This window comes from Agrilus planipennis, unplaced genomic scaffold (assembly GCF_000699045.2).
Source record: "Agrilus planipennis isolate EAB-ADULT unplaced genomic scaffold, Apla_2.0 scaffold8, whole genome shotgun sequence".
NCBI classification, from domain to species: Eukaryota; Metazoa; Arthropoda; class Insecta; order Coleoptera; family Buprestidae; genus Agrilus; species Agrilus planipennis.
This window is the reverse complement of record NW_020442461.1, coordinates 158,054-182,242: the sequence shown is the minus strand read 5'-3', so window position 1 is coordinate 182,242 and position 24,189 is coordinate 158,054. Positions and strand designations below refer to the sequence as shown.

Below are 24,189 nucleotides of genomic sequence, written 5' to 3'. Positions count from 1 at the left end.
CCGGGGGCAGGGGGAAGAACTAGTTAGATATAAATGATTATAATTCGTCAGTACTAATAAAATTATTTAGTATCATCTAATTTAGAATAATTACATAATAATCAATTGAAATATAAAAATATAGAAATCATGACACATTGGTAATTTTTATACAAAAATGTCTTTTCATTAATTTATTGATTTATTAAAGAAGAATCTTTAAATGTCAGATAAGACGTTACATAATATGTAATTTCTTCTTTAGCTTTTCTTTCTAATTGGCAAACAAATAAAAATATTTATAATTACAACTAATAGTAGTGAATTTTGCTAATTCGTAATTAATAGTTACTCATTTCATATTGTTCTTCAACTTTTAATGGTCGTAAAAGTTTAGTATCTTATATTTTTTGCTTTTATTCCGTTTTTTAGACATATATTTATTATAAAAAGTTTTTAAAAGTTTCGCATAATGGCACCAACTCTTTTATCAATTCATTTCTGCATTGTAGTTCCATCTACCAGAAATAGCTTCAACTACTCGGACTTTTGTTTTCAATTATAAACATAGAGGGCATATTAATATAGCGGCTTTTTTAAATAAATGAGGACCAAAAATGCATTAAGATCAATTAAATTGCGTTATTCATTAATCAATTCACTATTTTTAGATATTAATTAGACATATAAAACGTAACATTGAGTTGCGTTTTAAATTTCAATACTCGGGAGAAATTTTAACCAATCAACATGATATGAAACAAGTTTTTTCTAATTTATAAGTAATAAATAAGTTAATTAACACCCAAAATATTTGTATAAGTGATGGCAATTGGTTTGTAAACTCATAATAATGAATTCAACCTTTATTCTCAACTGTTCTACAATGTTCTACTCTTTTAATCTATTCTTACTATTTTAATTTATTTTGTATCTTTGTAATCCAAACAGTCTTCATAAACCTTATAAAGCATATCTAACAGCTTTCTTTTCATTAATGTAACCACTTTATTAGACAAAATATTACAAATGCCGTAAGTTATTTATCAATACTTCAGTAACATAATGTCCTTTTCAAAAGTTTAGCCATTACAGAAAAATATATTACATGAACACATAGAACACTAAACATTCCTCTTAATTGCCTCATCAATAGAATCTATTTGAGACTTTAGTTTCTGCCATTGCTCCATTGTCAACATTATACCTTTTTTTCCAGGTTTTAAGTCCCCGCCTACATCATAAAATTCACGAATATCAACATACCAGTTACCCTTAAATTCGCATAACTTGGCAAAACGTCTCTTTCCCAGACTCCAAGAAATATCATCATCTTGCTGCTTCTTACTAGTGTTTTCAGTCTTCGGTTTCTTGGCTGGTGGATTTCTCTGAAAAGATTCATAATGTATTTAAATTAGCAAATTGACACATCAAACAAAAACAAGAAAAACCTTTAATCCTTAAGGAAATATTTCATATTTACTACATTTTAAACTGCAAAATATCGTTAATTTTAACATACATCCTCCGGTCCTGAATCTGAGTCAGAAGACGATGAAGATGCAGCCTTTTTCTTGCTCGGTTTTGGCATAACTTTTTCACTTTATAAACGAAAATGGAATGGAAAATTAAAACGATTAATATCAGTTATCACTTTAAAGAAAGATAAGACTTGAAATAACAAAACAGTCAAGTGCTTCCAATACTTTCTAACCTTTTCCTAACCCATAGATAACTCCTAACCTAAATTTCATTACTTACCAATGATAATCTATGTTCATAGATAATGATTGCTTTCAATAGACAGGGCTGTCCAATAACTTCATTTTTACAGTGAAAAAAATTATACATGCCAAAATACAAACGGAATAACTTGGGAAATTGATTTCCTTTATTATAATAATCGTTATTTATAGTTTTAAACATAATTGTTAATAATATAACAAATTATTTGTAAATATGTTTACACATATTTTACACACCCCTATTCACAACAGATTTGAGCAGATTCTAACCTCTATTTTATTTGTCAAACTCTAACCTTACTTTTATCAACTTTCCAGTCATTGCTCAATAAAAATAGCATGTAATGTGTAATTTCCCAATATATATTTTGCAAAACATTACAAATAATTAGGGCACATAATGGATATTCCTTATGGAAAAATTGTCATTTATTGTTTAACGTTTATAGCCTATATTTATTTGGGTTTTGGGTCTGGCATATTAGAGAATTTACGTGATGCAGTTCTAGCAGCTGAAAATGTTTTTGGAGACGTCTTGCAAAATGTTGTAACTGTTGCGAAGAATTTCAAGAGTATTCATGAAGTTTTTGACGCAGCTGTAGAAGAAAATTGTGTTTTTAAATGCCCTACTGCAGGTAACCTAAGCAAATTCTAATTTGTACTTTATACATACTTTTTTGATTAAAGGAGTCAAACCTGTGCCAAATAGAAATCATATCCCAAAAGGTAATGGCTGTGGCTCCTTGGGATTAAAAATTGATAGCCAGTATCTACCAGTTGGAGAGATGACTAAGTGTTGTGATCAGCACGACATTTGCTATGACACTTGTAATAAGGACAAAGAATTATGTGATCTAGAATTTAGAAGGTGTTTATATAAGTACTGTGAATCATATAAGCCCACAGTTGGTGAAACTATCGTGAAAAGTAAAGTAATGTTGCATGGTTCAATTGTGAATTCTAAGAACATTTCTTTTCAGCTTGTAAAGGGGCAGCTAAAACCTTATTTACTGGAACAATGGCCCTTGGCTGTAAATCATACCTAGATGCCCAAAAAGAAGCATGCTACTGTCCTCCAACTTACGGCTGGAAGCAGAAGAGGAAGAAATATTCTGCAGGTGATGAATTGTAAATTGTAATCATCTTGTGATGCTGNTTATTATATAAATTGGATGAAGAAAAAGGCAATACCAACAATGATCAAATCGAGATCCTGTTCCTCAAAGGTCCTTCTTAGAAAGAATTGCCTTGTTTGCTTTGCTTTCTGGAAAAATAGTAACATGCAAACAATATTAAATTATAAAGAACATTTTATTTGTAGTCAGTTACCGAAAGTACCACATGTGGATCATAATTTCGAACTTATTATTTCTCAACCAAAAGTTGTTATTAGCCATCCATCAAACAGAATAAGTTATTTGATACAAACAAGTTGACTAACGTCAAGGAACAGACAGAATATCGGCATCTATAGGTATTTACTGCTAAAAGTAATACTTAATGTTTCATATTCATACTACGCTTTGCAGTAAATCGTGATTTTGAGGCTACTACTTCTCATCGGCGCAATAAAGGTAGTGTCGATCAATCATCGATCAAATCAAAGTTGCTAGACATATTAGAGTTCACTAATGTCAAGGAACAGACAGAATATCGGCATCTATAGGTATTTACTGCTATAAGTAGTATTTAATGTTTCATATTCATACTACGCTTTACAGTAATTCGTGATTTCGGACTTATTACTTTTCATCGGCGCAATAAAGCTACTGTCGATCAAACATCGATCAAATCAAAGTTGCTAGACATATTAGAGTTCACTAATGTCAAGGAACAGACAGAATATCGGCATCTATAGGTATTTACTGCTAAAAGTAGTATTTAATGTTTCATATTCATACTACGCTTTGCAGTAAATCGTGATTTTGAGGCTACTACTTCTCATCGGCGCAATAAAGCTACTGTCGATCAATCATCGATCAAATCAAAGTTGCTAGATATATTAGAGTTCACTAATGTCAAGGAACAGACAGAATATCGGCATCTATAGGTATCTACTGCTAAAAGTAATACTTAATGTTTCATATTCATACTACGCTTTGCAGTAAATCGTAATTTTGAGGCTACTACTTCTCATCGGCGCAATAAAGGTAGTGTCGATCAATCATCGATCAAATCAAATTTGCTAGACGTATTAAAGTTTACTAACATCAAGTGACAGACAGAATATCAGCATCTATAGGTATTTACTGCTAACTGTAGTTATTAATGTTTCATATTCATACTACGCTTTGCAGTAATTTGAGATTTCGGACTTATTACTTCTCGTCGGCGCAATAAAGGTAGTGTCGATCAATCATCGATCAAATCAAAGTTGCTAGACATATTAAAGTTTACTAATGTCAAGGGACAGACAGAATATCAGCATCTATAGGTATTTACTGCTAAAAGTAGTATTTAATGCTTCATATTCATACTACGCTTTACAATAATTCGTGATTTCGGACTTATTACTTTTCATCGGCGCAATAAAGCTACTGTCGATCAATCATCGATCAAATCAAAGTTGCTAGACATATTAAAGTTTACTTATGTCAAGGGACAGACAGAATATCGGCATCTGTAGGTATTTACTGCTAAAAGTAGTATTTAATGTTTCATATTCATACTACGCTTTGCAGTAAATCGTGATTTTGAGGCTACTACTTCTCATCGGCGCAGTAAAGGTAGTGTCGATCTATCATCGATCAAATCAAAGTTGTAGACATATTAAAGTTCACTAACGTCAAGGTGCAGACAGAATATCAGCATCTGTAGGTATTCACTGCTAACTGTAGTATTTAATGTTTCATATTCATACTACGCTTTGCAGCAAATCGTAATTTCGAACATATTACTTCTCGTCGGCGCAATAAAGGTAGTGTCGATCAATCATCGATCAAATCAAAGTTTCTAGACATATTAAAGTTTACTAATGTCAAGGGACAGACAGAATATCGGCATCTATAGGTATTTACTGCTATAAGTAGTATTTAATGTTTCATATTCATACTACGCTTTACAGTAATTCGTGATTTCGGACTTATTACTTTTCATCGGCGCAATAAAGCTACTGTCGATCAAACATCGATCAAATCAAAGTTGCTAGACATATTAAATTTTACTAATGTCAAGGGACAGACAGAATATCGGCATCTATAGGTATTTACTGCTAAAAGTAGTATTTAATGTTTCATATTTATACCACGCTTAGTCGTAAGTCGTATTAATGTCATTTATTATGTATGAAGAAACAGGAATCAATCTAAAAAGTAAGCCAACGTAGTACGTAAAAGTGTTTAACGAGATAAATGTATGTACCTTTTTTAAAGTCAGATTTAACAGCGTACTTACAATTAGTTACGTCAAGAGATACGGAAATCCCTTTGTATTGCATTTCTATCTACAGTAGTATAGATGCACGATGTTATAAAAAGAAATGTGTGACGTTGTTTCGCCAGAAGAAAAGGCCCCATGGAAGTGAAAAATAAATAAAAATGAAGGTGGGCGTATTTAATAATTGTCAGTCAAGTCGACGACGAATGAAAAGAAAAGAAAAGAATGAAAGAAAAAAGAAAAAAATTCCGTCGTAATTAAGAAGTCAACAATTAGCTAAACTTGAGTCTAATTGTGAGACTCTGAATACACTTTGTGTTCTTCATAACAAAGGCGTCGCCTACCACATCTTTATGAAAGGAAAAAAGGCGAAAATAAATAATCACTTTTTGGTGGTTTTTCTAAAATGTTCACGACAAGTAAAATTGCAAATTTTTTAGTATTTTCTTTTCCTAAAGCCATCACAATGCTAATCAGGACATACAAATACTTAAATTCTTAACAGCCCTAAACCCATAATAAAAAATAACGTTCGCATTTTGAAACTTTTGTCCTCCAGAGAAAATCATCTTACTCCTCGTTAACAAGTACATTCTGCAAAACATACAAGAACTAGAAGATGGAAAACAAGGAAGAAGAAAGAATAACTGTTTTGCACATTACCCCAGCACGTAAACCTTTTGTAGCCAGGCTCATCGCCATAGGAAACAAAATCAGTCTTGAGATACCGCTAAACGCAAGACTAGCACAACTTCAAAGAATTTCCAAAGGAATTTCCACGATGTGTCTCTTGTACGACAAAGATTGAACGAGAACAAATAGGAAAAGAGGGAAAACATTCAAATGGCTTCACATTAATAAAGCATTAGTTACACTCCAGAAAAGACCAACACTCTCAGTTGTCTTTTACAAATACCTCCGAAAGTGATAACCACAAAATCAAAACCAATAGTGAGACACCTGGAGCTGGAATTGGTCTTGAAGAAGACCTGTTTGCAAATCTCTACAGTTTAAAATTTTGTGGATTGCTATCTTCAATAAAGATATCTACATTCACTTGTAACAAGATCCATAAATTATCAAAACTTTGCAATTTCCAGAAAAAATATGGAAACAATATAACCCAAATAATATTTCAGACAAACCCAGAAGAATTTTAGTCTTACTTTTAATCAAAGCAAACTTAAATTCAAATGTTCAAAAGTATCATGGTCTTTTGATCTTTCTTTCTTTCAACGGCGTCAAAATCTGATTGAAAAGTGCATTTTAATTATATTTTAATATGAAATGAAGTGTGAACGTCGGACAGAACAAATAAGCAAAGTCATTTCTGTTCGAGTCCCATTTTTTCCACAAAGACATAAATTTTTATGTGCACCACAACCGTATGATGTTTTGCCATTTTCTACCGCTCGCGATTTTATTATGCAAATTTTATTGTCCGTAAAACCAAATATAATTTATTTTCGTCCCAGTACATAACATTTCATAAAAATCGTACCATTCGGACGGTATTTGGATACGTATATTCCTAGATTAACTATTCCGAATGAAATATACACCAATAACAGGATAAAACAACAAAAATATTCTCTTGCTGGTTTTAGCAATCCTTTGGAAACTTAACAACTTTACAAAACTTTGCAATATGTCCAGTCTTCATTAAGCAACATAAAAAGTTGTAGTTCTCTGACTGAGAACTCTAGAAAAACTTTCCCTTTTCCTTACTTCCTTTATAAGTAACCTATCTTTTGATTTCCATTCCAGCTGATACAAATTATTAAGCAAAATAATTGGTACAGAAGCATTCTTACCTTTGATATTCAAATATCTGCTCTACATTGACAAGCTGGTAAAATGAGTTGAAGATAACAAGAAACAGGAAAGAAGAGTGGAAAGTTACGTGAGAAAGCACGTCGGGAAAACGAAAAACTAAGTGCTGCAACTGGACCTATCTTCTATTTCCCGGCTAACCCACTTTTCCGAAAGTGGTCAACAATTTTCCGATAAACACAAATAACGATATCGATTCGCGAACGTGGGCCTTCACACTGTCATCACTAGATACTTCTGATTCATCGTCAAATTAACAAATTTAACAGACTTTAGAACGTGTTTGTATACATATACAGTTACAGCACTACCACCTTGACGGAACACAGGAACGCGAATGCACTCACTATCTGTGTAATGTATAAAGCGCGACGACGAAGGTGGAAACAGCGCATAGGAAAAACAGCTTTCGGATAGCTGCCGGAGTTTTCACGGAGCAGAGACTGCGGCTCCGGGTTGACGGTGATACTCGAGTCCGGGGACCGCGCCCGCCTGCGCACTAGAATCGATTTGCCGCCTGTTACGTACGACCTGGCCTTCTACGAATGTATTATACATGATGATAAAACCGCTCGCCTCGCAAACGAATGACACGCGTTGGCCCGATGACGAGTGTGGCAGAATCCTACTTATTTTCACTGATCAACCCTCGACTCGACTCGAACAAGCCGCAAAAACAATAGGGAAAGAAATAGATTAACGCAAAAAAAAAATGAACGTACTTACTACCTACCAAAAACCAACTGGCGCAATCATCGTTCTTACCAAAGCCGCTTTTTTCTATCTTTTCGTGCTACTGACATTTGCAATTTTCCAAGCGAAGCCATGGAGACGTAAAATGCAGCCACTGTAGACTTCTTTCGAACCCAACCCAACCTAATTCTAACGGTACTGGTCTTCACAATGCTACTATGCAACGTGAGACTGATTAGACACGCACCTGGAGGTCCTATCCTGACCTAGTATTCACATAGCCATTCACGCAAGACACCCAACGAATAACATAATCCTTGACGTCTGACACGTTTTATCGACCCCTAAATGAGGGCAAAACGTAAACGATTAACAAGAAGGTGGATTTTGATTAGTCGATTCGTTCTGGATGACCCCCAGTTGCATAGAAAGTCTAAAATCATCAGTAGATATCGTCATCATAAGGTCGTCAGTCCTAAGACTGGTTGGACGCGCACATCCACACTTTTTCCTATCCTATCCCTAACACTAGAAGATCCACATCCTTAACTATTTGTGAACGGTAATCTAATCTAGATCTCCCTCTACCCCCTTATCTTTTGTTTTTGCTTCCAATGTGGCTCTAAGTAACCCTTCATGCCTGAGAAGGTGTCCTACCAACCTATCTCGCATATTTCTTATTGATTTCTATTCTACTACTCTTTAAAATAATGTTTATGTTCAAACACAAAAAGCAGATCAGTTGGTTGACAAATTGTTCGCATGTCGCTATTATGATATTCTGACAAAAATTGGGAAATTCCATATCGAAACTGGACCATTTTCTTTTCGTTTTCTGTTGATTTTTTTGCGATTAGATAAAGAAATCGGTTGCTATCTGAATAAAATTCGGTTCTGTAGTCGTTAGTGTCAACGTAAATGTTCACGCTTTTTCGAAACTCGTGGGATGAAAGAGAAAAAAAATGAAGTTTGGGGAACATTCGAGTTCTTTGTGTGACGCTCAAGATTCTCTGGGACATATGTCAGGCCCGTCACCTTTACCCTCACGGGCCACTTTTTCTACTCGCACTGACGCCAATAAATCATTAAGTTACGAGCCAATCTATCTTTAGCTCATGACAAGTTCTTGATTAGACGCATGCCTTCTTTATTGACCCACAGGTCGCGTGTCATCCAACACACCTAATCGAAATTACATTATTACACGTAATTTACAAATACGAAATAACTTCTGTGCTGGCGTACTGTTACTTTGGAAACTGGAAAAATATTGTTGAAGATGAATGTTTGGAACACGGCTCTGTTCAGGTAGGAAACGTGAACAACATGCGTTAGGTATACGTGGACGATTAAAATACTATGGCTTTGACTGCAGATAGTAGAAATGAAGAAGTATTCATCGTCATCTTTCATATCTATAATAATTTGAAATGCTAGACTCCAATAGCTGAACTCCAATGTACAGCAACATGGTATGTTGCCTTGTCGTTATCTCCAAAGGACAGACCAATTGATGTTCTGAAAAGTGAGTCTCCTCGCACTAGCACTTGTCATCTGTATTGCAGCCCATTTGACTAAATCCGTCTTGCATAGGATGACTATTCCATAGAGCAAAAGACAATTGGAAGTCCACGGATTCCTCATATCACTGTTCCACTATTGGAATCACTTCCTCTTTCCAAAGATTAAGTCGCCGTTCCATAGGATAAATTAGAAGTTCAGCAATCTTTAAAAATAACTTAAGCCTTGTCGACTGTGGCGGGTGTTAGAACAAAGAATGTCCATGTCCCTTCTGATTTTTATTAGCTCTATTCCAATTATGGAGCAAATCTTGTCGACGATAGTTGATCTCAGACAGCCCGACATGATCCGCCACTTCCACTTGTTTGGCGTGGATCCAGACGTACTAAACCCCATCTTTTCTGAGAAACTGAGCTCTAGATCTGTCATATACAGAACGTGTAGTTGACCCCCCCCCCCAGTCGACCCATCATTACATTTTTCCGAATGAAGAGCTTCTTCTTGGTGTCCTCAGACTGTTGTTTGTCCTTCAGGATTCTGTCTAATTTGACGCCAAAGCATTTTGAGTTGTTGTTACGTTCCAGTTCTCAACATTGCCAGCTGACTTTCAGTTTCTTGTAGAGAGTATTGGAAAAAGTAAAAGAACAGAGACCAATATGGAAAAGGTGAGATTTTGAAGGGTTAGTCAGGAACGAGAACGTAGTAAATAGGGGTGGTGGTAGACCTAGATTAGGTTACTCTTGGCATATAGTTAGGGATGTGGGATATTGTCGTTTTAGTGAAATGAGAAAATTGGCTCAGATTAAAAAGCAATGGAACCTGCCTTCGTACTAAAGGTCTTCTGATGACGATGATTGTGATGATGATAATGACGTAATTTACCCTTTTTCGACACCAATTTCAGATTCAAACCATGCATCAAATCCATACATTTATGGATAAGTTAACGTTTAACGTGTTCCGTTCGCTCGAATAAAATATAGGGATAGCGTTACGAAGTAGGCCACGAAAGGAAAGCGGCCCTCTTGATTACGTTTCCATAGTTTACGTGTTATCGTAGCCGTTGTCGCCCTCTGACTTCGTCCGACCGGAAATCACGTTAACTCGAGATCCGGGAAAACGTTTCCGGAAATTTTCAGAAAACATACGTAAACAAGTCCTAAGACGACAACTTATTACGTAGATTCTATACATACATATATGTATTAGAAGTGGAAGACTCAACGATAATTGCACAATAACATTATATTTACAGGAACCGGACGAGAGGGAGAAGACGTATAGTATAATGTAATAAAAAGTGTTAATGGGAATATTTTTCAAGGGTTACAGCACGTCGTAAGAATAAAAAATCATCATCATCCATTGAAAAATACGATGTGGTGTAGGGAAATTCGAAATTCATCTTTAGTAGAGACTGGGTCCCAGTCGCTGCCGAGACTTCGAGATATAATCTACGTTCACGTTGTCAACGCAGCACTACCACTGAGGATGTCAGTCGCAGTAGCTGACAAAACGTCTGGACACAATAGTTCACTTAGATCACGGCCCTATAACCCGAATCTTCATTCTACTATGGGTTCCGGCCGTGAAAGCCTTTGTTCTTAAATTCATCCTTTCTTATAACTAATAAAATAACACAAGATCAATAAATCCATTTTAAATCTCTTACTTCACCTTGTCCACATGTGAGCTGTGGAACCGGTCGTTCCGCACTCTTTTAATTTTATATTTGTACACGTACCTACCTGTTAGCACTACTTCACAAAAAAAAATGATCCGCTTTAGTTAACAGCCACGATATAATTCTATAAAAGCGTTGTAGCAGCAGTAGTAGTGAGAATGGTTTCAACAGTAAAGCAATCGTATTAAAAACTATTGAGAGCATAGACCAAAAGTCGATTTAGAGACATGGTTCACCACATTTATAAAAAAACAATTTCAGTTCGATTCAACGAAACGGACGCGCGAAAGCGTGAGAACGAAGCACCGGCAAAAATATAATTCGAAATCGACAAAATACAAAACATTTGTTATTTTCTATATAGGTACATATACCGGGTGTTTCGTCTTTGATTTTTTTGTTAAATAAATGTGATTTCACAATAACTGCAGGCTAGAAAGTTTAAATAATATTGCTATTGTCGAAATATATTTATCGCCTTGTATCTTCGAAAGGAAACAACCCAAAGATTAACCTCTTCGATCTTATGTTTAATAAACACCCTGTATCTGTACCTGCACTCAGTTACCTCCGCAATCCGATACGAACAATTTCTTTTCTTAATTCCTACCACAAAGTATCGATTCACAAGTATTTTTCGTAATAGATAATAGAGACTTCCCAAACTTTTAAATTTTAACTTAAGATTCTTTAAGCGCACTATGCGTATTCGTAGTTACAAAATTGTTTTTTTTTACTTCGAATCAAATTTTAATTCAACACTCAGTTTATTTTAAAGTATCTAAGCGTTTAATACTTATTATTTAAATAAACCGGAAGTAAAAGACAGCAGACAGGAAGTTCTCTTTACGTCTTTATGGTCCCCAAAACTTCGCCAACACTATAAATCTCATGGCGCATGTAATACTGTGATTTATTAGTTACTGTCTTCTCTAGATTCTAAAACTCTTACAGAACACTGTCGCAAAACTTTCGACATTGTTTCTACATATAAATAATAATTTCAACAAGAACATCTGAATGAATAACGGCACCCTTGGGGTACCTGTAAGCACGTAAACTAAAATGCGTCTAACTAATGATAAAAACAACATCTCGCAAACTTTTAGTAAAAAGCACTAAAGTTACCTTTTTGTTTTCGTACTTACATTTTTTTAAATAGTATTTAAGAAGTATGCAGGTCATCATCACTCTTCATTATTAACGACGAAAGCTGATGGGAACAAGCGAGTGTAATGTACCTGATCGATTTTTTTTTGTTCTAATTAAAATCCGCTAATTGAGATTGAAAATGGCAGAATATGCATAACACCGATTTTAATATCGGCACTGATTAAAACTTGATTTAACGTCAAATGTAGTCACCCACGGAAATGAGTATTTAATGAAAGAGTCGCGCGGTGTTTTAAACGACAACGTAACTTGCATACATTCCGATAATTAATGTTACACGAACTGAATTAAATTTGAATTGTAATGAGCTTTAGTACGGTGGTAGTACCTATAATATGTATAAACGAAAGGACAAATTGGAATACATAGAAACGTTTGTTTTCTTCCAATTCATCTCTTTTGCATTATCCGAGCTCTCGAATAATGTAAATANACAACAGATTTGAGCAGATTCTAACCTCTATTTTATTTGTCAAACTCTAACCTTACTTTTATCAACTTTCCAGTCATTGCTCAATAAAAATAGCATGTAATGTGTAATTTCCCAATATATATTTTGCAAAACATTACAAATAATTAGGGCACATAATGGATATTCCTTATGGAAAAATTGTCATTTATTGTTTAACGTTTATAGCCTATATTTATTTGGGTTTTGGGTCTGGCATATTAGAGAATTTACGTGATGCAGTTCTAGCAGCTGAAAATGTTTTTGGAGACGTCTTGCAAAATGTTGTAACTGTTGCGAAGAATTTCAAGAGTATTCATGAAGTTTTTGACGCAGCTGTAGAAGAAAATTGTGTTTTTAAATGCCCTACTGCAGGTAACCTAAGCAAATTCTAATTTGTACTTTATACATACTTTTTTGATTAAAGGAGTCAAACCTGTGCCAAATAGAAATCATATCCCAAAAGGTAATGGCTGTGGCTCCTTGGGATTAAAAATTGATAGCCAGTATCTACCAGTTGGAGAGATGACTAAGTGTTGTGATCAGCACGACATTTGCTATGACACTTGTAATAAGGACAAAGAATTATGTGATCTAGAATTTAGAAGGTGTTTATATAAGTACTGTGAATCATATAAGCCCACAGTTGGTGAAACTATCGTGAAAAGTAAAGTAATGTTGCATGGTTCAATTGTGAATTCTAAGAACATTTCTTTTCAGCTTGTAAAGGGGCAGCTAAAACCTTATTTACTGGAACAATGGCCCTTGGCTGTAAATCATACCTAGATGCCCAAAAAGAAGCATGCTACTGTCCTCCAACTTACGGCTGGAAGCAGAAGAGGAAGAAATATTCTGCAGGTGATGAATTGTAAATTGTAATCATCTTGTGATGCTGTATTTATTTCTTTATTTAATTTATGAATTGGTTAATTGTATAAAATATTATGTTTCATAGACATTAATGAATAGAATAGAACAGTTTTATTATCTTTTTCAATCACATTCAAAGTTTTACTTAACATCTACTTATGATAAATGATTACATCTTTGAAGTAGGAATTTTGTACAGAAACAAACGCATCTTTATCAACAACCCTATCAAAAGGGTAACCAAGAGGAAGGGAGTCAACATACTGATTGCCACTTCCGACTTTTAAAATACCACCCATGTAGATATTATCTGGAGCTAAATTTCCTTTACGTGGTGTTACTATAACGAAAAACTGAAACATTTGACCTGCTCTCTGACCTTTTGGAAGAATAAATCTAAAAAAGAATAAAGAGTTCACATAAAGCGCTTCCTCGACATAATATTTATTAAAATACCTTTGAGGAAATCCATAGGAAAATTCAGTATGAGATGTTTTAAGTTGTTCTTCATTGGTAGCGTTATTAATTTTATTGTATAAAGTCCTATAAGTTGGTTTATCTGGTGCAAAATGAAACTGTGAATGATCTCGTTTAAAGACATTCACTCCGGCATTAAGTTTAGTTACAAAAGTATCAAGTTGGAAAAAATTAAGTCGGTGTTCGTTAATATCGATAGGCTGCCCATACTGATCACATTTGGGTCCAATAAACGTTCGTATCACAGCCTGTTGCTCTTTATCACTGGTTACATTGACAGTATATGAAAAGGGCTTATGATTTAAACGTGTTTGACGAGCTAATATAACAAAAGGATCTCTTTCGAACTCGTGAGGATTTAAAATTACGCTGCCGGCGATGTCATAATCGGTGTAGTCAAAAAGAGTAACTAATGGGTCTACATCTAGGTTTTCAACCTTTACCCCTGAAAAGTTAAGTTCATGGTAAGAGTATTTTGGCAAATGTAATTTATATGATTGGAAAAGAACGACTATTCTCTTCATAAATTCCCAGTATATAGGATCTCGTAGGGATGTTTCAAAGTGTTGCAAAACAGACGGTACCACATGGTATTCGTCAGGTTGAATGTGATTGTCTACTACCAATTGATGGGCAAAGATTTGCAAATGACCATAGAAACGGCTGTTTAGAGAATCGGCATTCCCTTCAATTATGTTTCCAAGAATATTGAAACCTTCAGGGGTATATATGTCCACCTTTTCGCCTTTTTCCTAATGAAACACAAACTTTTTAAAAATTTGCAAAATAGTATGTCTTACGAACGTACGGTATAAACGAATCCTGCGTCAATGGCATCAACGATACGTCTTTCCAAATCTTGGACAGAGTAATAATTATTGAATGTCATTTTTGATTCGTAATAGTCAAATTTCCTTGGAAGATATGTAGGGTTTTCCCTAGATGGAAACGGAGTCCCACTTGAATATACTAAATGGGGACGATACCCTGTTTTCGCTGGAATATCATATTCTAAAATAGGAATGTCACCCGCATGGTTGGAGAGCCTTTCCAAATAATAACGAGCCAAAAGTTGTTGGTGTACGAAATAGTATAATTCACCTCTTCTGTCGTTTTTCATCTTAAACTCTTCACCTCCCAACCAAAAGGGATAATACAAATTGAAATAATAGTAATAAGCATTTAGGCCTATATCTTCTAAGAAATAAGCCAGGGAATGTTGCACATTTTGGCTTGTATAATTCGTCGGGATGATGTAGGGTTCTAAAAAATTATTATATGTAATTCTATTTGCATGATATTTGACTCGAAACATCAACCATTCAGTTGCTGTCCATGGTACAACTGTTTGAATTTCTGCACTTGGTAAATTGAATCGCCAGTAACAAAATAATACGGATTCAGTTCGTAAATTGGAGGCAAGATGACTTTGTAAGTATCATTGCGATGCTTCAAAGCTACCGAAAATGAATACAAGAAGAGGCCCTCGTTTAAGTTCTGACGAGCCCATACAGCTGTTTTGAAAAATGTGTCGTAATCTTTAGCATAGTACAGTAGTTTAAACAAAGCAATGGCTTGTTTTAAATGTTCATAGTAAAAGACAGAAAACTGTGTCCCACGGGGAAGGAGGCCCGTCTGGTAGTGTTGCAAAAATTGTTTGAATGCCTGCTCGTTCTAGCAAACAATAATAAGTAAAAAACAAATTAGCAATTGTCCTGCATGACAACTTGTCTTTTACTTTTTTAATACTTACAGAAAATTTGCTTTCTTTCCAGTCATTGCTCAATAAAAATAGCATGTAATGTGTAATTTCCCAATATATATTTTGCAAAACATTACAAATAATTAGGGCACATAATGGATATTCCTTATGGAAAAATTGTCATTTATTGTTTAACGTTTATAGCCTATATTTATTTGGGTTTTGGGTCTGGCATATTAGANGAATACACTTACTGACTTCAGATTCTGTATTGCCACTTTCAGAAGGGGCGGCTTCACAAAATCCGTAAAGTAATATTAAAAGAACAATAATCCTCATTGTTTACCGTTCTCCTAAGGTCTCAAATCTTATTGCAAATACTCTCATTTTATATATCAAGTCAAAAGGTCCAAGTTTATCGACAGATTAACCATTGTTTTCTTTTTAAGAATTCTTTATTCCAAACAATATTTTGTACAAGTATTAATTTTGTTGTTTTTTTCCCTGTAAGCTTTTTTTAACCTCTTGACTTCGATATCGTACAATTAACGATTGCTTTAAGAAGTTAATTAATAAGAACACAATAAGACATGGTCATAATAATTTGCATTATGTTCAGTAAAAATTAAATTAATCTTTTGGCAATTATTAAATGTGTAATTAAAATTTCAAGGGTACAGTTTTAAAGTAAAAAATTACTTTTATTATTGTTGTTCTGTACGCAACATTTACACGCCTAGAAAAATACTTAACATTTAATTAAAAATAAAAGAAATAAAATAAATACTTTAAATAACTTTATAACGGGCCTTGTTAAATGTATGATGACCTGCTGTCTGTAATTTAAGCAACTCCTCTTTTATTAATCTAGTAATTTCGGATTTCGCTTTAGACACTGCAATATCGCTTGTACTCTCGATCGCCAAGTACAACTTTCTTTCACCCTCTGGAGGATTTTTTCCTGATGGAACATACGTACCACGGACAGTGATACCAGCTTCCGAATATTCCGATATTTGAGCAAGAGCCTCCTAATAAAATCATAAAAGAAATACAATTTAGAAAAACGGTAAATATAGAACAAATAATTTACAAATGCCGCAGACAGCGGTCAATACTACAAACTACACGACAAAATGAACCTACACGAAGTTTCTGGAAATAATCACGAATGTTCCATAAGTGTATATATGTCGATATATGACTGATGATACAAACAGTGAGCAACGAAAGAAGTAAACAATATAAATAGTCAGATTGTAAGATAAATAAATCACTTGTATTTAATACCTTAGAGGTGACTCTCCACCTAGCTTGCTGTGGAAAGTCGTTGATTTCGAGTTCTTCCTCATATTTTCGAAATGTTTGTTCGGCGTCATCGTCGTTTCTGTCGTCCTCATCTTTCGGTTGATAGTTCAATTTGGTGTTCAGTTTTGCGGCCAATTGTTCGGCCACCGTTTTGGCCGTGATCAAAGGATGGGATCCGCTACCTTTTAGTATTGATTCAGCTGCCTGCTGGGTGGCGAATTTTGTGTCAGCTCCTATGTTTTTGGTCAGATTTATTTTCGACGCCAAACGACGCGCCAGTTCGAGCTTGTCGAGGGCCGACGCCATGCCCACCGTACTGGTAGGATTTGCAATACCTGCAATTTTCAATCAGTTATTATAAACCAAGTTCAAACAAACTAATTAAACGAGTAAAAGTTACCAATAGGGGCTTTGATTTCTTTAACAGTTCTTTTGGTTGCAAACATGCTTTCAATCTGTTGATCAATATCGTTTTCGAGGTCTTCGTCGTCGGAATCTTGGAGTCCAAGGGCGGCTTTTTGGAACTTTTTGCGCTCGTTTGCAGCAGCAGCTTCCGACTCGTCGAATTTAAAACCTTTACCACTAAAACCACCTCCCGTATGCACCTTTTTACCTACATAAACAATAAAAACTTAAGTTAAATAATAAACATATGTAACTCCACTGTGTACCTTCAGCTTCCTGCTTTGTCTTGTACGTCTCCCAAAGCTGTTTTAAACCATCAGGTACTGGAACTGAAGCTAGTTCCAATGCTTTTACAATGTCTCCAGCGTATCTTTCCTAAAAGGTGTACATTATGAGCAATTTTACAGGAATGATAAAGATAAAATGCTGTCGAATAAATACCTGTTCAGGAGTAATAAATGTGTATGCAAATCCTTTGTTGCCTGCTCTCCCTGTTCTTCCACAGCGATGCACATAATCCTCATAGTGGTTTGGACAATCATAATTAACGACGAGTATCAAGTGCTTCACATCAAGTCCCCGAGCAGCCACACTGGTGGCAATAAGCAATTTAACTTTACCAGATTTAAAATCTATTATAGTGGAATCGCGATCAAACTGGTCGATTCCACCGTGAAGGCTCATACAACTATAACCAGATCGCATGAGCTCTTTGAGAAGAATGTCAGCGTTCTCTTGCTTGTCAACAAAAACCAAAATGCTACCGAGCTGCTGGTAGAGTCCAAGTAATTCCAGTAATTTTAGGAATTTTTGTTCCTCTTCAAGAATGATAACGTGCTGCTCAACGTCCTTGCAAACGACGGAACGACCTCCTACTTGGACCTCGATTGGACGCAAAAGAATTCGACGGGCAAGGGCCTCCATCTGACGTGGAAAAGTCGCGCTAAACATAACCGTCTGACGATCAGGACGAACGTTGTCGATTATTCTCATCACCTGATCAATTATCAATTAAAAAATATTTATTTATACAGTCTGAAGATAAAAAAAATTGTTTATAAATATATTAAGTTATGTTTCAGTCTTATGGGTAGTACATAACTAATTATCTCTGTAAATAAAATAGAAACAACAGGAACATATAAATACAAGGGGAATTTTTCCTGCATTTGTTAATTTATCAATTCTGCATAATTTTTACCTAAATTTAAAATTAGTTACACATACTTGAGGTTCGAAGCCCATATCAAACATTCTGTCTGCTTCATCTAGTACTATATAGGTAACCCTTTTCAAATTAGTAACTTTCCCTCCGTTTGCCGCCAACATATCAATCATCCTCCCTGGAGTGCATACAATTATTTCAGCGCCCCTTTTTAGCTCAGCAATCTGCTCAGAAATGCCAGTGCCACCATAAACACAAACGGCGTGTAAATTTAAACTTTTGGTAAACTTTTTAATGTCTTTTCCTATTTGCATACACAACTCCCGTGTGGGTGTCATCACGATGGCAATGGGGCCGTCAGTTTCTTCTAAGGGAGGCTGGTCTAATATGTGCCGAAACATGGGAAGTAAAAATGCTAAAGTTTTACCACTTCCCGTTTTCGCAATACCAATGAGATCACGACCGGACATTATTGCAGGAATAGCTTGAGCTTGAATAGGAGTCGGTTTCTCAAAACCAAGCTTCTTTAATACATTCAGTTCCTTGGTGGAGACTCCACACTGTGCCCATGTCTTTATAGGTCTTGGACAACCCTTTCCTTTGAAAAGAAAACAAAATATTTAATTTGACTTTTACATTCATCAATTATAAGTAAGTCTTACCTTTCATTCTTATTCCCTCTAATTCTTCCCTATAAGCTTCGACTTCTTGACTGCTCATTTTGGCAATTTCAGGTACTTCAACATAGAAATTCTTTCTAAATGGTGCATAATGGATATGATTATGGTCGATTTTAATAAGATCTTTTCTTTGTTTATTTGCAATATTAGCAGCTGTGTCTTTTAAATCTTCCTCTTCTTCTTCTGAAGAATATTCCAATCCATCTTGATTCTGTTCTATCAACTCTCCCTTGTCCTTATTTATTTTGGTTTTTGCAATTCCTGTTACAATTACCATTCCCTTCTTGGAACTTGCAACATCCGATTTGTTCTTTTTCAAATCTAGTTTGTTAATTTTCCTAACTTCTTCTTGAACACCTTCATTGTTAAATGTACTTTTATTATTCCATAACTATGACATGGTATATAATAAATTACCTTGCATAAATGCATCTAAAGGATCCAGTTCTTCTTCTTCTGGTTGTGGTTCTTCTGATGGTTTGGGTTCCTCCTCTTCTTTAACTTCTTCTTTTTCTTTCTCTTCAGTTTCCTCTTTTTCCTTTTCAGTAACACTATCCTCTTCACCAGAGTCATCCTCTAGGGACCACTTTTTAAGCGTGCCTTGAGGAATATTACCTATATTCTTCACTCCTTCTTTTTTGAATATTTCTTGTTCCTTTTTCTTCCTCTCTGCTCTCCACCTTTCTATCCTTTCTCTTCTCTTCTGCATTTCCAATTCAAGCTTTTTCTGTTCTTCTTCCTTTTTATGGTACATAAAGAGGTTCTTTATAGTTTAGAGTATCTTATTAATTATTTAGTAGTTGTTTACCTTATCTAAATTAGTTGGATCAAAAGGTAGCTCGGAGTGTTCATCATTTTTACTTTTTGAATCTTTTGGAGTTCTACTTCTTGATCGGGACCTCTCCCTCTTACGAGACTTTCCTGACACACGTTTTTCTTTGCTTTCTCCTCTATCAATATAAACATAATAATAGCAAAATTACATACATTGGAGCAAAAATTTAAATTTTTACCGTCTACGTTCTCGACTGTATGAACGTTTTTCTCTTCTTTCTCGCGATCTACTTCTCCTGTGACGATTTGACTTTGATTTTTCTTTACTCCTAGATCTTCGACGTTTACGATCTGGTGAACGACTTCTTTCTCTTCTGCAGAGTAAAATTGAATCAAATAGTGGTTTATGCGAAATATTTAAAATATAATTATTCCAATAAACTACCTTACCCAACAGTACGCCCCATTTTCCAACTTTATAAACGCTAGAGCGTATTGCACGATAAAATTACAAATATGAAAAAATTGAATATTTCATAAAACTTTTACACTACACAATAAATTCACCATTTACTATTTACAAGTCGATAAATTCGTACAATATTGGTCTAAAAGCACGATAAAGTATAAATCATACACAAAACATCTCGTCACAATAACATAACCCTACTTTATTTACACAAACGTACCTAACCTAATAATTAAAAGAACAAAGATCATAGATAAAACCAGAGACAATTGATATGTCTAATATCTATGCTAAGAAGTGGCTAAACAACCCCTAATCAGTTACCTTCAACTAATTATTTCTCCAATGCCTATAACATACATTGCGAAGAATTTCAAGAGTATTCATGAAGTTTTTGACGCAGCTGTAGAAGAAAATTGTGTTTTTAAATGCCCTACTGCAGGTAACCTAAGCAAATTCTAATTTGTACTTTATACATACTTTTTTGATTAAAGGAGTCAAACCTGTGCCAAATAGAAATCATATCCCAAAAGGTAATGGCTGTGGCTCCTTGGGATTAAAAATTGATAGCCAGTATCTACCAGTTGGAGAGATGACTAAGTGTTGTGATCAGCACGACATTTGCTATGACACTTGTAATAAGGACAAAGAATTATGTGATCTAGAATTTAGAAGGTGTTTATATAAGTACTGTGAATCATATAAGCCCACAGTTGGTGAAACTATCGTGAAAAGTAAAGTAATGTTGCATGGTTCAATTGTGAATTCTAAGAACATTTCTTTTCAGCTTGTAAAGGGGCAGCTAAAACCTTATTTACTGGAACAATGGCCCTTGGCTGTAAATCATACCTAGATGCCCAAAAAGAAGCATGCTACTGTCCTCCAACTTACGGCTGGAAGCAGAAGAGGAAGAAATATTCTGCAGGTGATGAATTGTAAATTGTAATCATCTTGTGATGCTGTATTTATTTCTTTATTTAATTTATGAATTGGTTAATTGTATAAAATATTATGTTTCATAGACATTAATGAATAGAATAGAACAGTTTTATTATCTTTTTCAATCACATTCAAAGTTTTACTTAACATCTACTTATGATAAATGATTACATCTTTGAAGTAGGAATTTTGTACAGAAACAAACGCATCTTTATCAACAACCCTATCAAAAGGGTAACCAAGAGGAAGGGAGTCAACATACTGATTGCCACTTCCGACTTTTAAAATACCACCCATGTAGATATTATCTGGAGCTAAATTTCCTTTACGTGGTGTTACTATAACGAAAAACTGAAACATTTGACCTGCTCTCTGACCTTTTGGAAGAATAAATCTAAAAAAGAATAAAGAGTTCACATAAAGCGCTTCCTCGACATAATATTTATTAAAATACCTTTGAGGAAATCCATAGGAAAATTCAGTATGAGATGTTTTAAGTTGTTCTTCATTGGTAGCGTTATTAATTTTATTGTATAAAGTCCTATAAGTTGGTTTATCTGGTGCAAAATGAAACTGTGAATGATCTCGTTTAAAGACATTCACTCCGGCATTAAGTTTAGTTACAAAAGTATCAAGTTGGAAAAAATTAAGTCGGTGTTCGTTAATATCGATAGGCTGCCCATACTGATCACATTTGGGTCCAATAAACGTTCGTATCACAGCCTGTTGCTCTTTATCACTGGTTACATTGACAGTATATGAAAAGGGCTTATGATTTAAACGTGTTTGACGAGCTAATATAACAAAAGGATCTCTTTCGAACTCGTGAGGATTTAAAATTACGCTGCCGGCGATGTCATAATCGGTGTAGTCAAAAAGAGTAACTAATGGGTCTACATCTAGGTTTTCAACCTTTACCCCTGAAAAGTTAAGTTCATGGTAAGAGTATTTTGGCAAATGTAATTTATATGATTGGAAAAGAACGACTATTCTCTTCATAAATTCCCAGTATATAGGATCTCGTAGGGATGTTTCAAAGTGTTGCAAAACAGACGGTACCACATGGTATTCGTCAGGTTGAATGTGATTGTCTACTACCAATTGATGGGCAAAGATTTGCAAATGACCATAGAAACGGCTGTTTAGAGAATCGGCATTCCCTTCAATTATGTTTCCAAGAATATTGAAACCTTCAGGGGTATATATGTCCACCTTTTCGCCTTTTTCCTAATGAAACACAAACTTTTTAAAAATTTGCAAAATAGTATGTCTTACGAACGTACGGTATAAACGAATCCTGCGTCAATGGCATCAACGATACGTCTTTCCAAATCTTGGACAGAGTAATAATTATTGAATGTCATTTTTGATTCGTAATAGTCAAATTTCCTTGGAAGATATGTAGGGTTTTCCCTAGATGGAAACGGAGTCCCACTTGAATATACTAAATGGGGACGATACCCTGTTTTCGCTGGAATATCATATTCTAAAATAGGAATGTCACCCGCATGGTTGGAGAGCCTTTCCAAATAATAACGAGCCAAAAGTTGTTGGTGTACGAAATAGTATAATTCACCTCTTCTGTCGTTTTTCATCTTAAACTCTTCACCTCCCAACCAAAAGGGATAATACAAATTGAAATAATAGTAATAAGCATTTAGGCCTATATCTTCTAAGAAATAAGCCAGGGAATGTTGCACATTTTGGCTTGTATAATTCGTCGGGATGATGTAGGGTTCTAAAAAATTATTATATGTAATTCTATTTGCATGATATTTGACTCGAAACATCAACCATTCAGTTGCTGTCCATGGTACAACTGTTTGAATTTCTGCACTTGGTAAATTGAATCGCCAGTAACAAAATAATACGGATTCAGTTCGTAAATTGGAGGCAAGATGACTTTGTAAGTATCATTGCGATGCTTCAAAGCTACCGAAAATGAATACAAGAAGAGGCCCTCGTTTAAGTTCTGACGAGCCCATACAGCTGTTTTGAAAAATGTGTCGTAATCTTTAGCATAGTACAGTAGTTTAAACAAAGCAATGGCTTGTTTTAAATGTTCATAGTAAAAGACAGAAAACTGTGTCCCACGGGGAAGGAGGCCCGTCTGGTAGTGTTGCAAAAATTGTTTGAATGCCTGCTCGTTCTAGCAAACAATAATAAGTAAAAAACAAATTAGCAATTGTCCTGCATGACAACTTGTCTTTTACTTTTTTAATACTTACAGAAAATTTGCTTTCTTGGTCGTATATCGAATAGTTTTTTGCGATATCCACCAGCTCCTTATAATGACTCGGTTGGTTTATAAACCTTAGAATTCTAAACACCTGCTTTGTTTTCTTCAACAACTCCCTGTCAGCTTAAATGAGAATTGATTTATTGAATTATTTTTTATATTATCAAATAAATATTGGAATACACTTACTGACTTCAGATTCTGTATTGCCACTTTCAGAAGGGGCGGCTTCACAAAATCCGTAAAGTAATATTAAAAGAACAATAATCCTCATTGTTTACCGTTCTCCTAAGGTCTCAAATCTTATTGCAAATACTCTCATTTTATATATCAAGTCAAAAGGTCCAAGTTTATCGACAGATTAACCATTGTTTTCTTTTTAAGAATTCTTTATTCCAAACAATATTTTGTACAAGTATTAATTTTGTTGTTTTTTTCCCTGTAAGCTTTTTTTAACCTCTTGACTTCGATATCGTACAATTAACGATTGCTTTAAGAAGTTAATTAATAAGAACACAATAAGACATGGTCATAATAATTTGCATTATGTTCAGTAAAAATTAAATTAATCTTTTGGCAATTATTAAATGTGTAATTAAAATTTCAAGGGTACAGTTTTAAAGTAAAAAATTACTTTTATTATTGTTGTTCTGTACGCAACATTTACACGCCTAGAAAAATACTTAACATTTAATTAAAAATAAAAGAAA

The 24,189-nt window shown here is 34.6% G+C and overlaps 8 protein-coding genes across 10 annotated transcripts in view; 3 read left to right on the top strand and 5 right to left on the bottom strand.

The window, feature by feature from the left end:
* LOC108736059 overlaps positions 1 to 7,298 on the bottom strand; it is a 174,944-nt gene extending 167,646 nt beyond the window's left edge. For all 3 annotated transcript variants that reach the window (XM_025980759.1, XM_025980757.1, XM_018468337.1), the window contains exon 1: positions 6,914 to 7,298. The gene's annotated coding sequence lies outside the window, so the exon portion shown is untranslated. The remainder of the gene's footprint in view (positions 1 to 6,913) is intronic.
* On the bottom strand, positions 964 to 1,717 carry LOC108736067 (RNA polymerase II transcriptional coactivator). The gene is made up of 2 exons (XM_018468348.2): positions 1,502 to 1,717; positions 964 to 1,367 (listed from the first exon to the last, which is right to left on the bottom strand). The coding sequence occupies exons 1-2, from the start codon at positions 1,568 to 1,570 to the stop codon at positions 1,104 to 1,106; spliced, it is 333 nt and encodes a 110-aa protein (XP_018323850.1). The 5' UTR covers positions 1,571 to 1,717; the 3' UTR covers positions 964 to 1,103.
* On the top strand, positions 2,006 to 21,352 carry LOC108736064 (group XIIA secretory phospholipase A2-like). The gene is made up of 4 exons (XM_018468343.1): positions 2,006 to 2,359; positions 2,412 to 2,651; positions 2,705 to 2,867; positions 21,252 to 21,352. Exons 1-3 carry the CDS (start codon positions 2,125 to 2,127, stop codon positions 2,854 to 2,856), a joined length of 627 nt encoding a protein of 208 aa, XP_018323845.1. The 5' UTR covers positions 2,006 to 2,124; the 3' UTR covers positions 2,857 to 2,867; positions 21,252 to 21,352.
* On the top strand, positions 12,473 to 13,435 carry LOC108736065 (group XIIA secretory phospholipase A2). Its single transcript, XM_018468344.2, has 3 exons — positions 12,473 to 12,826; positions 12,879 to 13,118; positions 13,172 to 13,435. The coding sequence occupies exons 1-3, from the start codon at positions 12,592 to 12,594 to the stop codon at positions 13,321 to 13,323; spliced, it is 627 nt and encodes a 208-aa protein (XP_018323846.1). The 5' UTR covers positions 12,473 to 12,591; the 3' UTR covers positions 13,324 to 13,435.
* Positions 13,414 to 15,596, bottom strand: LOC108736031 (allergen Cr-PI-like). Its single transcript, XM_018468296.1, has 5 exons — positions 15,552 to 15,596; positions 15,118 to 15,472; positions 14,607 to 15,061; positions 13,778 to 14,550; positions 13,414 to 13,717 (listed from the first exon to the last, which is right to left on the bottom strand). Exons 1-5 carry the CDS (start codon positions 15,594 to 15,596, stop codon positions 13,474 to 13,476), a joined length of 1,872 nt encoding a protein of 623 aa, XP_018323798.1. The 3' UTR covers positions 13,414 to 13,473.
* On the top strand, positions 15,572 to 21,352 carry LOC112906505. Its single transcript, XM_025980734.1, has 6 exons — positions 15,572 to 15,753; positions 16,932 to 17,127; positions 18,018 to 18,188; positions 20,671 to 20,743; positions 20,796 to 21,035; positions 21,089 to 21,352. The coding sequence occupies exons 1-6, from the start codon at positions 15,656 to 15,658 to the stop codon at positions 21,238 to 21,240; spliced, it is 930 nt and encodes a 309-aa protein (XP_025836519.1). The 5' UTR covers positions 15,572 to 15,655; the 3' UTR covers positions 21,241 to 21,352.
* Positions 15,772 to 20,521, bottom strand: LOC108736058 (probable ATP-dependent RNA helicase DDX46). The gene is made up of 11 exons (XM_018468332.2): positions 20,283 to 20,521; positions 20,072 to 20,206; positions 19,867 to 20,008; positions 19,476 to 19,797; positions 19,041 to 19,415; positions 18,441 to 18,976; positions 17,655 to 18,209; positions 17,480 to 17,588; positions 17,209 to 17,421; positions 16,791 to 17,143; positions 15,772 to 16,531 (listed from the first exon to the last, which is right to left on the bottom strand). The coding sequence occupies exons 1-11, from the start codon at positions 20,297 to 20,299 to the stop codon at positions 16,289 to 16,291; spliced, it is 3,000 nt and encodes a 999-aa protein (XP_018323834.1). The 5' UTR covers positions 20,300 to 20,521; the 3' UTR covers positions 15,772 to 16,288.
* On the bottom strand, positions 21,331 to 23,869 carry LOC112906518 (hexamerin-like). Its single transcript, XM_025980760.1, has 6 exons — positions 23,669 to 23,869; positions 23,469 to 23,602; positions 23,035 to 23,389; positions 22,524 to 22,978; positions 21,695 to 22,467; positions 21,331 to 21,634 (listed from the first exon to the last, which is right to left on the bottom strand). The coding sequence occupies exons 1-6, from the start codon at positions 23,751 to 23,753 to the stop codon at positions 21,391 to 21,393; spliced, it is 2,046 nt and encodes a 681-aa protein (XP_025836545.1). The 5' UTR covers positions 23,754 to 23,869; the 3' UTR covers positions 21,331 to 21,390.
* Between the last annotated feature and the right edge of the window lie 320 nt (positions 23,870 to 24,189).